This window comes from Artemia franciscana, chromosome 18, assembly GCF_032884065.1.
Source record: "Artemia franciscana chromosome 18, ASM3288406v1, whole genome shotgun sequence".
Lineage (NCBI taxonomy): Eukaryota > Metazoa > Arthropoda > Branchiopoda > Anostraca > Artemiidae > Artemia > Artemia franciscana.
Window position 1 is genome coordinate 10525551 of NC_088880.1, and position 13944 is coordinate 10539494.

At 35.6% G+C, this 13944-nt stretch overlaps 1 protein-coding gene across 6 annotated transcripts in view; it reads right to left on the minus strand.

Moving 5' to 3' along the window:
* The window catches only part of LOC136038592 (histone-lysine N-methyltransferase PRDM9-like), a 206651-nt gene that overhangs the window by 56744 nt on the left and 135963 nt on the right, over positions 1 to 13944 (minus strand). For 4 of the 6 annotated variants that reach the window (XM_065721792.1, XM_065721793.1, XM_065721795.1 and 1 more), the window contains one exon: positions 1832 to 1915. The exons of the other annotated variants lie outside the window; for them this stretch is intronic. In XM_065721792.1, coding sequence (XP_065577864.1) covers positions 1832 to 1915 — 84 coding nt within the window. The remainder of the gene's footprint in view (positions 1 to 1831; positions 1916 to 13944) is intronic. 6 annotated transcript variants of the gene reach the window in all.

The following is a 13944-nucleotide window of genomic DNA, read 5'->3' on the forward strand; positions in this document are numbered from 1 at the left end:
TTTTTGGAGGAATAAAAAACAGGCATGTAAATATAATATTTAAGAAAAGATAAAATTAATTTCAGTGTAGCAACTAATATTCCTATTTAATTCTGCACACCTAAAAGGGGATCACGACAGGTTGAAAAGATGCTTAGATAGATAGCTAAACAAAATTACCATAACAATCGACTAAAGAAATATAGACGGAACTCATAATACTCAAAGTAAAAAGCAACAACAGAAAGTATACACTAAAAGAATTTAATGTTCCTAAGATTTTGCTGATATGCCCTTTTGACAACCTGCATACGGAGGGCAGGTTGCAATCCGTACAACAAAAATATTCTCTAAAAATTTCACCTTCATACCTTCATAGGTTGCAGATTTTGAACTAGCCAGAAGACACTGTGTGTATACATCTAATGGTGCTATGACTGTTACTGTACCTAACGACCCAAATGGTATTAAGTTCAAACTTTTAGGTGGAGTTTCAATTAAACGAAAAATTATAAGCATGCAGGAATTAAAAAAGCATACAAGCAATATAGGCCATTTAAGGACATAGGCAGCGATGCTCTATCATAACTAGCAATATCATTGATATTTTAAAGGAGCTAATTTGATTGAAAATTAAAAGTTCTAGTGTCCGCTTAAGAGTCAAAAGTGATTGGAGGGGAATCAATCCTCCTCTTTTACTCAAAATTTTCCGGAAATTTTCAATCAAAATTGTAAGACAGCCCTTTTGTTCAGCATAGCTGAACGGTCTAGTAACTTGATCTCTAGGGTTTTTGGGTGGGTCAGCCGTCCACAATTATGTAATGTATTCATTATATTTATAAACTAAATAATGCTTTAAAATTAAATCAAAAAGCGCTGTTTGCATTCTGGTTGCCAATAAGACATCTCAGCAATATACCAAGAACGACTGAGTGCATTAAGCTCAAACTACCGGGGCTACTCAAAACCCCTATGCTTTCTAAAAGCCTGAATAAAATTTGCACTCAACTGAAAAAAAAAAATCAAATGAACGTGCATTGTCAGTTTAATAAACGTATGCTGATATTCACTCCTTAAAATCATAATTAATTTTTGATTTCTTAAAGTTTATATTTCTATTTGGAAGTTTTGTCATGCCCTCGGGGCAATTTAAATTTTTTGGTGAATTTGGTTTGTTTTATATTTTCCTAGTTTAGACCATCAAAAGTTAAGCAGAAAACTATAAGACGTTATTTCCGTATCTCTTTCAGATTTCCCGGAAATAGCAACTGTGTCCCGTAGGGCACAGTTGCACGTGTTGCTCCGCAACTGTGCCCTAAGGAACAGGGCACAGTTGCTGCAACACTTCCCGTTGCACAGGCAACGGAGGTCTAGTTAAAGTCATGACGTGTCCGATTAATGCTTGTAAAAAAAAGAAAGAAAAGAAAACAAGCTTACAGTATGCAGAAGAATACGACAGAGCTGCCCCAGTAAAGATTATATTTTTTTTTTTACCAGACCACTTCGTATGAAAGGCTTCGTCATGAATTTTTAAAAGGGTTCGTTTGATTGCAAATTTAAAGTTCTGTTTGCTCTTACCAGAGTAAAAAGATATTGAGGAGCAGTAGTCTCTCTGTCAAGCCCAATTTTCGGCTACCCCCCCCCCCCACCCATACAAAATCCAATCAAAATTTTTAGAGAGCGTTTTTGTTCCAAACAGTTTAAAACGCCAGATAGCTATGCATCAGGGGACAAAGCAAACGCCCAACATCTCCCAGGGAGTTTAACTGTAATTATGCAAGTTGCCCATTATTTACACAGAGATTCAGTTGAAAATTCCAGGTAATGAACAAAATATCATTAGACAACTTACTTTTTAAAGCAGAAGACTGGGCGAAACGTTTCTCGCATGTTACACACTTAAACGGCTTTTCTCCAGAATGAGATCTTTCGTGTCCTGCAAATAAAACACTAGTTTTAGAAGTAACTTACATATACGTAAAAAATCGTTAATAAAAATACAGGTCGGACTGTAAAGTTTTGTAGCACTTTCAAAAAATATTAAAATCACTAAAAGCAGAAATTTAACCTCTATAAGGGACATCAAAATTTAAAATCATGGATCCAGTTGAGGGGAAATTGCCTTCCAGTACATAGAAAACAGAAATTAAAAAAAATAAGGGTACAAATGGTAAGTGTGGGTATTGCGGAAATGAAGATAATAATTTAGCCCATTTCCTCATGGAGTGCCAGGACCTTGAAAGTCTTAGAGATGAAATTTGGGAGGACCATCGGTTGGCGCTACTTTCTGATATCCTGAGCTCTTCGAAGCCTGGAACTATATGCAAAATGGCACGATATGTGGAAAAGGCGGGAGAGGCTCAGTCGAGCCCGAGTGAATGAAAATAAGTATTGTTTTATATTGATTGTGTGTTCTGTGCAGTGTTGTATTATTAAATCATGTTGTGTATGGCCGTAGGGCTCAAATAGACTTTTTATTTATTTCTTTCTTTCTTTCTATTCTGTCACGTTTTATCAAATATTGATCACACATTTGACCTAATGTAAGCTTTCAACATGCAGCAAAATGAGCAGGACATGGTTAACATAAAATTTCTTCGACATTTCTCTTTGTGAAGATTTAACTTCAATCATGTTTTCCTCAGTTTTCAATCCTCCACAAGGATATGTAAAACTGAGCTCTGAGTTTTTTCTCTCATAAAAAAACAAAAATGAAAAAAACTACAAAATATAGCTGAACACATTTATAGTTATTAACGAAATATCCCAAACTTCATTTGAGATGCAGGAAAAAAATATTATGATTTTAACTTGGAGCATCCAGTAATGACAAACTACTTAAAGAAAACAAACAACCAAAACCTGAGTTGTCAAAGTTCTCCTGTAAAAATTGTTCTCCTGAAAAATTGGATGTATTCCAGGGTATTGTTAGGACTTTTTATCTGAAGTCATATTCTAACTACAGTTAAAACACGGGCTATCGCTAAAAATTCTTTAATACACTCTTTTAGACTGATCTCACAACTTACAATGGCTTATCATTATGCAATTTTGTGATTGATTTATTTAAAAAATTATATGCCAAGAAATTGACTCATTTGACTTAATAAGTCAAATGTATCCTTCAATTGAACTAATTTGTAAAATTATTTTTGATTTATTTCTGGTACAGTATTACATTCACCATTTGAATGCATTAAAAATACACTTATGCTTTTCGTGAAAAAAACAAAAACAAAAAAACAACGAAAATAAATACTATTATACACTTCTATATAACAATGATGATATAGTAAACTCCAAAAAACAAGAGCCAAGAGCTATTATGGCACTTGTGACGAGGTCGGAAGAGCCAAGAGCCAAGAGCTTCTTCCCACCAAGTTTCATTACGATTTCTCCACTCTAAGCGCTTTCTAAGATTTCCAGTTTCCCCTACAACTCTCCCCCCCCCCCAAAATTTTACCGAATCCAGTCAGGATTTAACATAAAAGCTCGTGCCCTAAATACAAAACCGGAACAGACAAACCGACAGACCGAAAGAAATTGAGATCGCTATATGTCACTTAGCAAATATCAAGTGCCATAAAAAGAAGAATAACACATGACTTCCTTTAGTAGACACTCTTATGAACTAATCAATAATTTTACTTGATGACTCACTGTCTTTTTTTAATTACTAAATAAATTGAAACAAACTATAAATAAGGAGCACCTCAGTGCAATAGCTTTCTAGTTAATGACTTATTGCTTTTACTTAATTACTAAATAAAGCAGTTCAACCGACAATAACCCACAATGAAGTGTTTTTAAAAGTAAAAAAAAAATGTAAACATTAGTCAAACAGTGTGTGGAAAGAGCTGTTTAACGAGGAGCGACTCGGCCCTAATGTTTCAGAAACTCTGAAAAAGGCATTTTGATAACAATATTTACACAAAAACATTAGGCTTTTTATAATAGTTCTCAATGTATAATATTCCTTAATCTTAATATAGTCCATCAAAAGCTACGAAGAGGAGAAAATTTGCCTGATTTTTGGAAAAGGGAAGCAATTAGCTCGAAAGTCAATCGATTTTAATGATCGGTTGATCACACACCATCAAACTATCAACATTCAGCATAAAATAGACTTAAAAGCATCTGCCATTTTGATAGTTTTTTTTTTAAATGGATATTCTGTTTTTTACAAAAAAAGGCGAAAAGCGCTGTTACTTTTCAACAATTCTTTTTAGTTTTTATAGAAACATAAGGAGTTTTCTAGAATTTTTTTAGGAATTAGAAAAAAACTTTTGGTTACATTCAATCAAAGCAAGCTAATTTTCCTCTTGAAAGGGTTAGATGTAATAATATTTCAGGTTGGATTTCAGTTTAAATCTGAGATAGGTTTACTATTACTGTCAGTTTAGCTTTGCGTTATATGCTATTACAGAGATCTTATAATTTCTCCATAAATTCCAGTTCGTGAACAAAGGTAAATAAAGGAACAAATGGTAAGTAAATTATCAATATTTCACATTTTAGCTGTAATATGTTTTGGAGGAACAAAAAACAGGCATGTAAATATAATATTTAAGAAAAGATGAAATTAATTTTAGTGTAACAACTAATATTCCTATTTAATTCTACAGACCTAGGAGATTACGATAGGTTGAAAACATGATTAGATAGATAGCTAAAAAATAATTACGACAACAATCGATTAAAGAAATATAGACGGAACTCGTAATACTCAAAGTAAAAAGCAAACAGAGCTTATACACTAAAAGAATTTAATGTTCCTAAGATTTTGCTGGGATGCCCTTTTGACAACCTGCATACGCAGGGCAGGTTGCCATCCGTACAACAAAAATATTCTCTGAAAATCTCACCTTCATACCAGTATGAACAACCATAGGTTGTGGATTTTGAACTGGCCAGAAGACACAGTGTGTATACATTTCATGCTGCTTTTACGGTTAGTGTAATTAACGACCCTAATGGTATTAAGTTGAAACTTGTATGGAGCGTTTAGGGGGGGGGGGTCGATTAAACGACAAAATTATATGCATGCCGGTATTAAAAGGGCATACAAGCAATATAGGGCATATAAGGACATAGACAGCGATGCTCTATCATAGCTAGTAACATCATTGATATTTTAAAGGAGATAATTTGATTGAAAATTAAAAGTTCTAGTGTCCTCTTAAGAGTCAAAAGTGATAGGAGGTCAATCAGCCCTCTTCTTTTGATCATAATTTTCCAGACATTTCCAATCAAAATTTTAAGATAGCCATTTTTTTCAGCATAGATTAACGGTCTAGTAACTTTATCTCTAGGGTTATTGGGTGGGTCAGCCCTCCCAAATTATGTAATTTATCCATTATACTTAAAAACTAAATGTTGCTTTAAAACTAAATCAAAACTCACTGTTTGCATGCTGCTTGTCAATAAGACATCTCAACAATATACCTAGAACAACTGTGGGTATTAGGTTTAAACTATTGGGGCTACTCAAAACCCCTGTGCTTTCTAAAAGCTAGAATAAAATTTGCACTCAACTGAAAAAATTCAAATGAACATGTATTGTCAGTTTAATATAAGTATGCTGATATTCAATCATTAAAATCTAAATTAATTATAAAAGTACAAATTTTAGAAACCACAGGGGTTTTGAACACTACTCATGTTAATTTCAGCTCGTTCTGAGTTTGACTCGGTTATTTAATGTAATTTCTGTTCATTTTTGGTTTCGGTTATTTTTTTATGCTGATTTTTTATTTTTGTATGCTTGGAAGATTATTTGATTCTATTTTTGTTAATTTTTGGTTTAATTGAGTTCTTTACTTTTCTTAAAAAAACTTATTTTGTGGAAAACGTTTTTTCAAATTAATATCTATGACATTAATTCTAGTATTACAAGTAATATAACTAATTAACTCTGCAAACCTAGAAGGGGATTACGATGGGTTGAAAAGACGTTTGGATAGATTAAATATAATAAAAACTAGTTTTTTTAACTGAAAGTAGGGAGCGACATTAGAACTTAAAACGAACAGAAATTACTCCGTATGTGAAATGGGTTTTCCCCTCCTCAACGCCTCACTCTTTAAGCTAAAGCTTTTAATTGTTTTAAAAAGTAGAATTGTGGCAAAGAGTCAAACTTTAGCGTAAAGAGCGAGGGATTACGGAGGGGACAACCCAATTTTCAACTGAAAAAAGGTTTCATGTTTATTTTTTCATTTTTTTTTTTTTTTATAGCAATGCAAGAAAATCCTGCACCCTTTTCATTGAATTTTTCTTCCCCCATGACATATTCCTCCAAGAAAAGATACTGCCAAATAGCCCCCTCCCCTGAACCCCACCCCCAAACCAAGAAAATCCCCATGAAAACGTCTGTACACTTCCCAATCACCATTACTGTATGTAAACACTGGTCAAAGTTTGTAACTTACGGCCCCTCCTCCAGGGATTGTGGGGGAGTAAGTCATTCCCAAAGACATAGTTATTATGGTTTTTGACTATGCGGAACAAAATGGCCATCTCAAAATTTTGATCCGTTGACTTTGGGAAAAAACTGAGCGTGGGAGGGGGCCTAGGTGCCCTCTAATTTTTTTGGTCACTTAAAAAGGGCACTAGTACTTTTCATTTCCGTTAGAATGAGCCCTCTCACGACATTCTAGGACCACTTGGTCGATACGATGACCCCTGAAAAAAGACCGTTTTTTAGAGTTTCGTTTACTATTGAGCCGGGTCGCTTCTTACTATAGTTCGTTACCACGAACTGTTTGATAGCTAGATAATAATTGTTACAACAAATGACTAAGGAAAAATATAAAGAACTCATAGTACTAAAAGGAAAAAACAACAGAGATCGTACACTAAATAAAAAAAAAATTAATCTAAATGACCCGGCGTAAATGAAAGTTTGTCACAAATTTTGACAACAGATCCCGACAGAGTAAATACAATCCAGCCGTTATTTGCCACCATTATTTGTCAGTCACCATTATTTGCTAATTTAGAAAACACAAACTTCAATAATATAGAACAGTCGTTAGTCACCAATCTAAATGAAAGAAGAAAGTAAACAAATCTTCACAATGTACAGCATGCACGAAACTCCACCAAAAACATAATATATTAGAAATAAAATGTCTTTTGGGCAATAAAATTAATCAAGACAGGTCCGACAGCTCCTGAAACCAGAAACATATTATCATGCCATCAACTTAATTTGATTATCAAATTCTATTGTAAAAAACAAATCATATTTAATTGAAGGTTTATTATCGGAGTTTTCACTAATTAGAATAGTCTAAGTTTCTAATGTTAACAATTATTGATGGGCAATTTTAGTGATAATGATTTTGATATATATATATATATATATATATATATATATATATATATATATATATATATATATATATATATATATATATATATATATACTAGCTGTTGGAGGGGCGCTTCGCGCCCCCCCCCAAAGCCCCCCCGCGCGCGTAAGTCGTTACGCGCCATATTAGTTACGCGCCATTGTAGTTGTGTCCCTGTGTCCCACCTGTGAATATAGATAGATTTATATATGTGTTTCAAACTACGTAAAAATTGCGAATATACAATATTCTTGGCTTTCCATCTACTGGGAGCTTTCCGTTTCCAATTGCCAGCAATTGATCTGAAAATGTTTGACCAGAGTCATCGTTTTGCAATCGGACACGCATATTTGTAGTTAATTTTAATATTTTTACGTGTGCCCATAAATTAGAATTTTTCAGGCAAGCATTCATTTCGTCTGCAGGAGTTAAACTACGTAAAAATTGCGAATATACAACATTCTTGGCTTTCCCATTGTCTGTGCATATACAAAGCCGTATGTACTAATAATGACGTCATATGCAAACGCTCTTTTTACAAACAAACAGACATGCATACACACAACTCGTTTTTATATAGATAGATAGATAGATGGATACAATACAAATTAACTGCGTAAAACTTGCGAATATACAACATTCTTCGCTGTCCAATTGTCGCTGCATATAAATAGATTGTCAGGTTTACCGACCCTCGAACATGCAACGTACAATTGTCCATGGGAAAAACAATCAGTATTAAGATCTATACAACATTTTTCTAATGATTGACCTTGAGCTTTGTTAATGGTGATTGCAAATGCTAATCGAATTGGGAATTGCAATCTTTTAAATTGAAAAGGCAGATCCGTTGGAATCATGGGAATGCGAGGAATAAGAACAGCCTCACCCTCAAAAGGCCCTGTCAAGATTGTGGCCTCTATTAGGTTTTCCATTGTTTTTTTTACGGCAAGTCGCGTGCCATTGCAAAGCTTTGGTGGGTTGATATTTCTTAAAAGTATTATTGGTACGCCTATTTTTAGTTGTAGCACGTGTGGTGGAAACCCTGAAAGATCTATGGAATTTAAAAATTCAGATGGATAATTAACCGCTTCATTTGGTTCCAAAACTGTGTCGACTGACTTGTAAAGGACTGCCTGGTCTCGAATCTTGGTCAAAACAATATTGTTGATTTCGTGGACGTCTATATTTTTGGGTGCGAGAATCGCTCTTTCACTTAGCCATTTATTATTTTTATAATTTTTTAGAATATTCGGAAATACTTTTTCAATCAATTCATTTTTGGACGTCACTAAATTACAGAAATCAGCAGGTAGTTGTATACGTCCTGAAATTGAGTCAACTGGGAGCTTTCCGTTTCCAATTGCCAGCAATTGATCTGAAAATGTTTGACCAGAGTCATCGTTTTGCAATCGGACACGCATATTTGTAGTTAATTTTAATATTTTTACGTGTGCCCATAAATTAGAATTTTTCAGGCAAGCATTCATTTCGTCTGCAGGAGTTGATCTAGGTATTATAGGTAATTAGCTATTGGGGTGGCGCTTCGCGCCACCCCAACACCTAGTTGGTGGGGCGCTTCGCGCCCCCCCAAGCCCCCCCCGCGAGCGTAAGTCGTTGCGCGCCATATTAGTTACGCGCCATTGTAGTTGTGTCCCTGTGTCCCACCTGTGAATATAGATAGATTTATATATGTGTTTCAAACTACGTAAAAATTGCGAATATACAACATTTTTGGCTTTCCCACTACTGGGAGCTTTCCGTTTCCAATTGCCAGCAATTGATCTGAAAATGTTTGACCAGAGTCATCGTTTTGCAATCGGACACGCATATTTGTAGTTAATTTTAATATTTTTACGTGTGCCCATAAATTAGAATTTTTCAGGCAAGCATTCATTTCGTCTGCAGGAGTTAAACTACGTAAAAATTGCGAATATACAACATTCTTGGCTTTCCCATTGTCTGTGCATATACAAAGCCGTATGTACTAATAATGACGTCATATGCAAACGCTCTTTTTACAAACAAACAAACATGCATACACACAACTCGTTTTTATATAGATAGATAGATAGATAGATACAATACAAATTAACTGCGTAAAACTTGCGAATATACAACATTCTTCGCTGTCCAATTGTCGCTGCATATAAATAGATTGTCAGGTTTACCGACCCTCGAACATGCAACGTACAATTGTCCATGGGAAAAACAATCAGTATTAAGATCTATACCACATTTTTCTAATGATTGACCTTGAGCTTTGTTAATGGTGATTGCAAATGCTAATCGAATTGGGAATTGCAATCTTTTAAATTCGAAAGGCAGATCCGTTGGAATTATGGGAATGCGAGGAATAAGAACAGCCTCACCCTCAAAAGGCCCTGTCAAGATTGTGGCCTCTATTAGGTTTTCCATTGTTTTTTTTTACGGCAAGTCGCGTGCCATTGCAAAGCTTTGGTGGGTTGATATTTCTTAAAGGTATTATTGGTACGCCTATTTTTAGTTGTAGCACGTGTGGTGGAAACCCTGAAAGATCTATGGAATTTAAAAATTCAGATGGATAATTAACCGCTTCATTTGGTTCCAAAACTGTGTCGACTGACTTGTAAAGGACTGCCTGGTGTCGAATCTTGGTCAAAACAATATTGTTGATTTCGTGGACGTCTATATTTTTAGGTGCGAGAATCGCTCTTTCACTTAGCCATTTATTATTTTTATAATTTTTTAGAATATTCGGAAATACTTTTTCAATCAATTCATTTTTAGACGTCACTAAATTACAGAAATCAGCAGGTAGTTGTATACGTCCTGAAATTGAGTCTATCGTATCATAAATATCTTTTTGTTCCGACGTTAACTTGGAAATGTTATTTTGTACATACGACAATAGATCACTCGTACTGTAACTTTGTTCACGATCCAATTCTACACATGTCGAAACAGCAGCGATACGGTTAGGTGAAGGCATTCCCAAATCCTGAAGAGGTTTGTTTGCCATACGTACGCACAAATCTTCTATAATAACTAAAGTGTAGTTATAAATTTCTGATGTAAAATCAAAAGTCATATCTGACGTCTCTAACTGTTTTCGATGGAGTATATCTTCGGACATTTTTGACTTATATTTTTCCCATAACTCTGTAGGAGCTGATGGAGAGCAAGTTGTTAAAATGATGCCAAACAATGCACGAATTTGACTTGGGGTTGACGTTTCGCACTAATGGGGAATATGGAACAACCCACTGGTTATCTACTTCGATGGTGGTACCGTTGCCATTGTGGGTTCTTCAGTCATTTTACAATTAGAAATTTCTCTTTCAACGGTCTTCTTACAATTAAAAATTTGTCTTTGAACGATATTCTTAAATACCTGTGTCCTGGTCGTCATTTATATTCCCTGTGTCCCGGTCGTCATTTGTGTCCCGGTATCCCAGTCTGTAATTTCTCTTTGAGTGTCCCGGTCGTTATTTATATTCCCTCTGTCCCGGTCGTCATTTGTGTCCCGGTCTGTAATTTCTCTTTGAGTGTTTTTTCTTTTTAGTATTTTTTAGTTTTTTACATTTTTTCTTTTTTCAGTTTTCTATTTCTTCTTTATTTACTAAAGAATTATATTTCATAGCTTCACTATGAAATACATATCGCCGAACCTTTGTTTTTTTAACTAAAATCTGGTAGGCATTGATGACCTTATCCAAGTCAAAATCCCAAACCCAATCATCATCGCTATCATTTTCAGTTTTGATATGTTTTGACTCTCGCTGTCCAGGTGGATCTTCATCTAACTGCGCGGTTTTGCGTTCTTTAGCCTCAAGCCTGTTTCCTTGCTGTTCTTTTGATTCCTCGGCACGCTTTCTTTTCTGACTTTCTCTATCAGCAGCAAGTTTTTTGGCATAAACTCTTTGAGCATCTTCATCGGCTTTTGCCATTGTAAGTTCATCAGTCATTTTAAACTTAAACATTAATAGATTTCTACGTGAACATATATGTCTTAAATATCTTTAATGACGTCACCGTCATAGCAAAAATGACGACAACTAACTTCATGACGTCAGTCGACACAGAAACATGACGTCGCCTGACAGACAGACAACTTATTTTTATATATATAGATAGATGTTTGCCTGAAATCTCCCGCAAGCAATATTAATGTGCTGCCAAAGGGTTTCGACTTCCCTCTCAAATCTTTCAAGCATTGATCCAGAGCCTCGAGCGATTTTTTGTGTGCCATTGTGCACTCATCCCAAATAATAAGTTTGCATTGCTGCAATACTTTACCCATCCCAGATGATTTGGAAATATTGCACGTGGGAATTTCTGTAGAATGCAAATTCAGAGGCAATTTGAAAGCGGAATGAGCAGTTCTTCCACCAGGCAGCAATGTTGCGGCTATTCCGGACGACGCAATTGCCAACGCTATATCATTTTTTGATCGAATTGATGCCAGAATCAGTTTTATCACAAACGTTTTACCAGTACCTCCTGGCGCATCCAAAAAGAAAATTTCTCCAACGTTGTTATCGACACAATGCATTATCGTATCATAAATGTCTTTTTGTTCCGACGTTAACTTGGAAATGTTATTTTGTACATACGACAATAGATCACTCGTACTGTAACTTTGTTCACGATCCAATTCTACACATGTCGAAACAGCAGCGAAACGGTTAGGTGAAGGCATTCCCAAATCCTGAAGAGGTTTGTTTGCCATACGTACGCACAAATCTTCTATAATAACTAAAGTGTAGTTATAAATTTCTGATGTTAAATCAAAAGTCATATCTGACGTCTCTAACTGTTTTCGATGGAGGATATCTTCGGACATTTTTGACTTATATTCTTCCCATAACTCTGTAGGAGCTGATGGAGAGCAAGTTGTTAAAATGATGCCAAACAATGCACGAATTTGACTTGGGGTTGACGTTTCGCACGCGTCATTGATGCAGTTATCCCAGTGTTGGTCATTCTCCAATAAATTCAGAGCTTGGCATGCACTACGGTAAGTGTCATGTATAGTACCGTTTACAGTTCTCAAATACTCAAAGGATGTCGGACCGGGTACATTCACCAAACGCAGGCGTAGAAAGAAGCATTCATGTTGATTGGGGTGAACGGTGTAGAGTCTTCCTATCGTGGTATCTTTGAAGATGGTAGGTTGGCCGTCGACTGACTTACCCTGTTTTCGACGTTCAAATACTTTATTTTTAGTATTCCACGTGTAATACGAAGGCACTTCAGTATACAGCAGTTTTTTTGCAAAAGAATCATTTTTGCAAAGCGAAAAAAAAGCTGTTAATTTTGTATCCGGTGGATTCAGGGCTCTTTGTTGCACGTTGGTTTCCGAGAAATAAACACGTTGACCATTCTGTAAATGTACCGCTAAGTGAACAACAGCTGGACTACGTTCATGTATCGGAAATGCAAGAATTCGCCAAACAGCTTCATTACTGCTTATGTATCTTCCAGCCTGATATTGTACGATTTCGTCGAAATCTTTGATTTCGGGCTGCAAGCCAAAAACTGCCATGTCACTGCCTTTGTTGACGTATTTACTGCCTTTACGGAGTTACAGTATTCAACGTTTATGTGTGCATTAAATGCTTTTGATAATAATGGGGAATATGGAACAACCCACTGGTTATCTACTTCGATGGTGGTACCGTTACGCTTCTTTATTATTGCTGTTTTACCGCCATCTTCAGTAGATCTTCTTCTATATTGTGGGTAACCATCATTGCCAGTAATTGTGTTGGATACTAAAAGTCGAGGATATTGCTTTGTGCACCTTCCTTTGGCCATGCATGGTGATTTTTCGTTCAGTGCACTGCAAGGTCCATGTATCATATTTTTTACAATAATATCAAGTAACCCCTTATCGACATTTTTATCAGGTATTTCAGCGAAAATCACATCATCAATTTCGTTCGAAGTAATTTTTTTATGTAGCCAGATTAGTATATGTGCGTGTGGCAAACCTCGTTTTTGCCATTCCACTGACTACATCCAGCATCGCACTGACCCAAACACTTCAAGTTTTACTATGTAGTTTATCAGTGATTTCAACTTTTGCCGGAAGACACGGGCCGTAATGTCATGCCTATGAACCGCCGATTGTCCTTGAAGTAAAAGCTGCAGTATCTCGTCCCAAGATTGATTACATGTAAATGTAATAAATAAATCTGGACGACCATAGAGACGAACATACGCAATAGCATCTTGAGCATATTCATGCATATGACGGGGACTGCCAGCATATGACGAAGGTAAAATTGTTAATCTTCCAACGTTTGTGGTATTACCGTCATTTATAACTGCATCTCGCAAATGAATGTATTGTTCAGAGCGGAGCTTGGTCTGATTCAGGCGGATATATAGCAAACGTTCTGATTCAATTTTAGCATACATATCAACGACAAATTGGTGAAACAATTCACGGCATTTTAAAATATAATTTTCTTCATCCTGCCGAATCATTAGTCTATAGGAATAATAATGCATTGCACTGCATTTCTTATTCATTTCTTTGTTAGTGGCTGGATTCATCAATTTAATATTAAAGTGATAGCCGTCGGCTCCATCCCAAAAAATGATAGGATATTGTAGGGCATCGTAG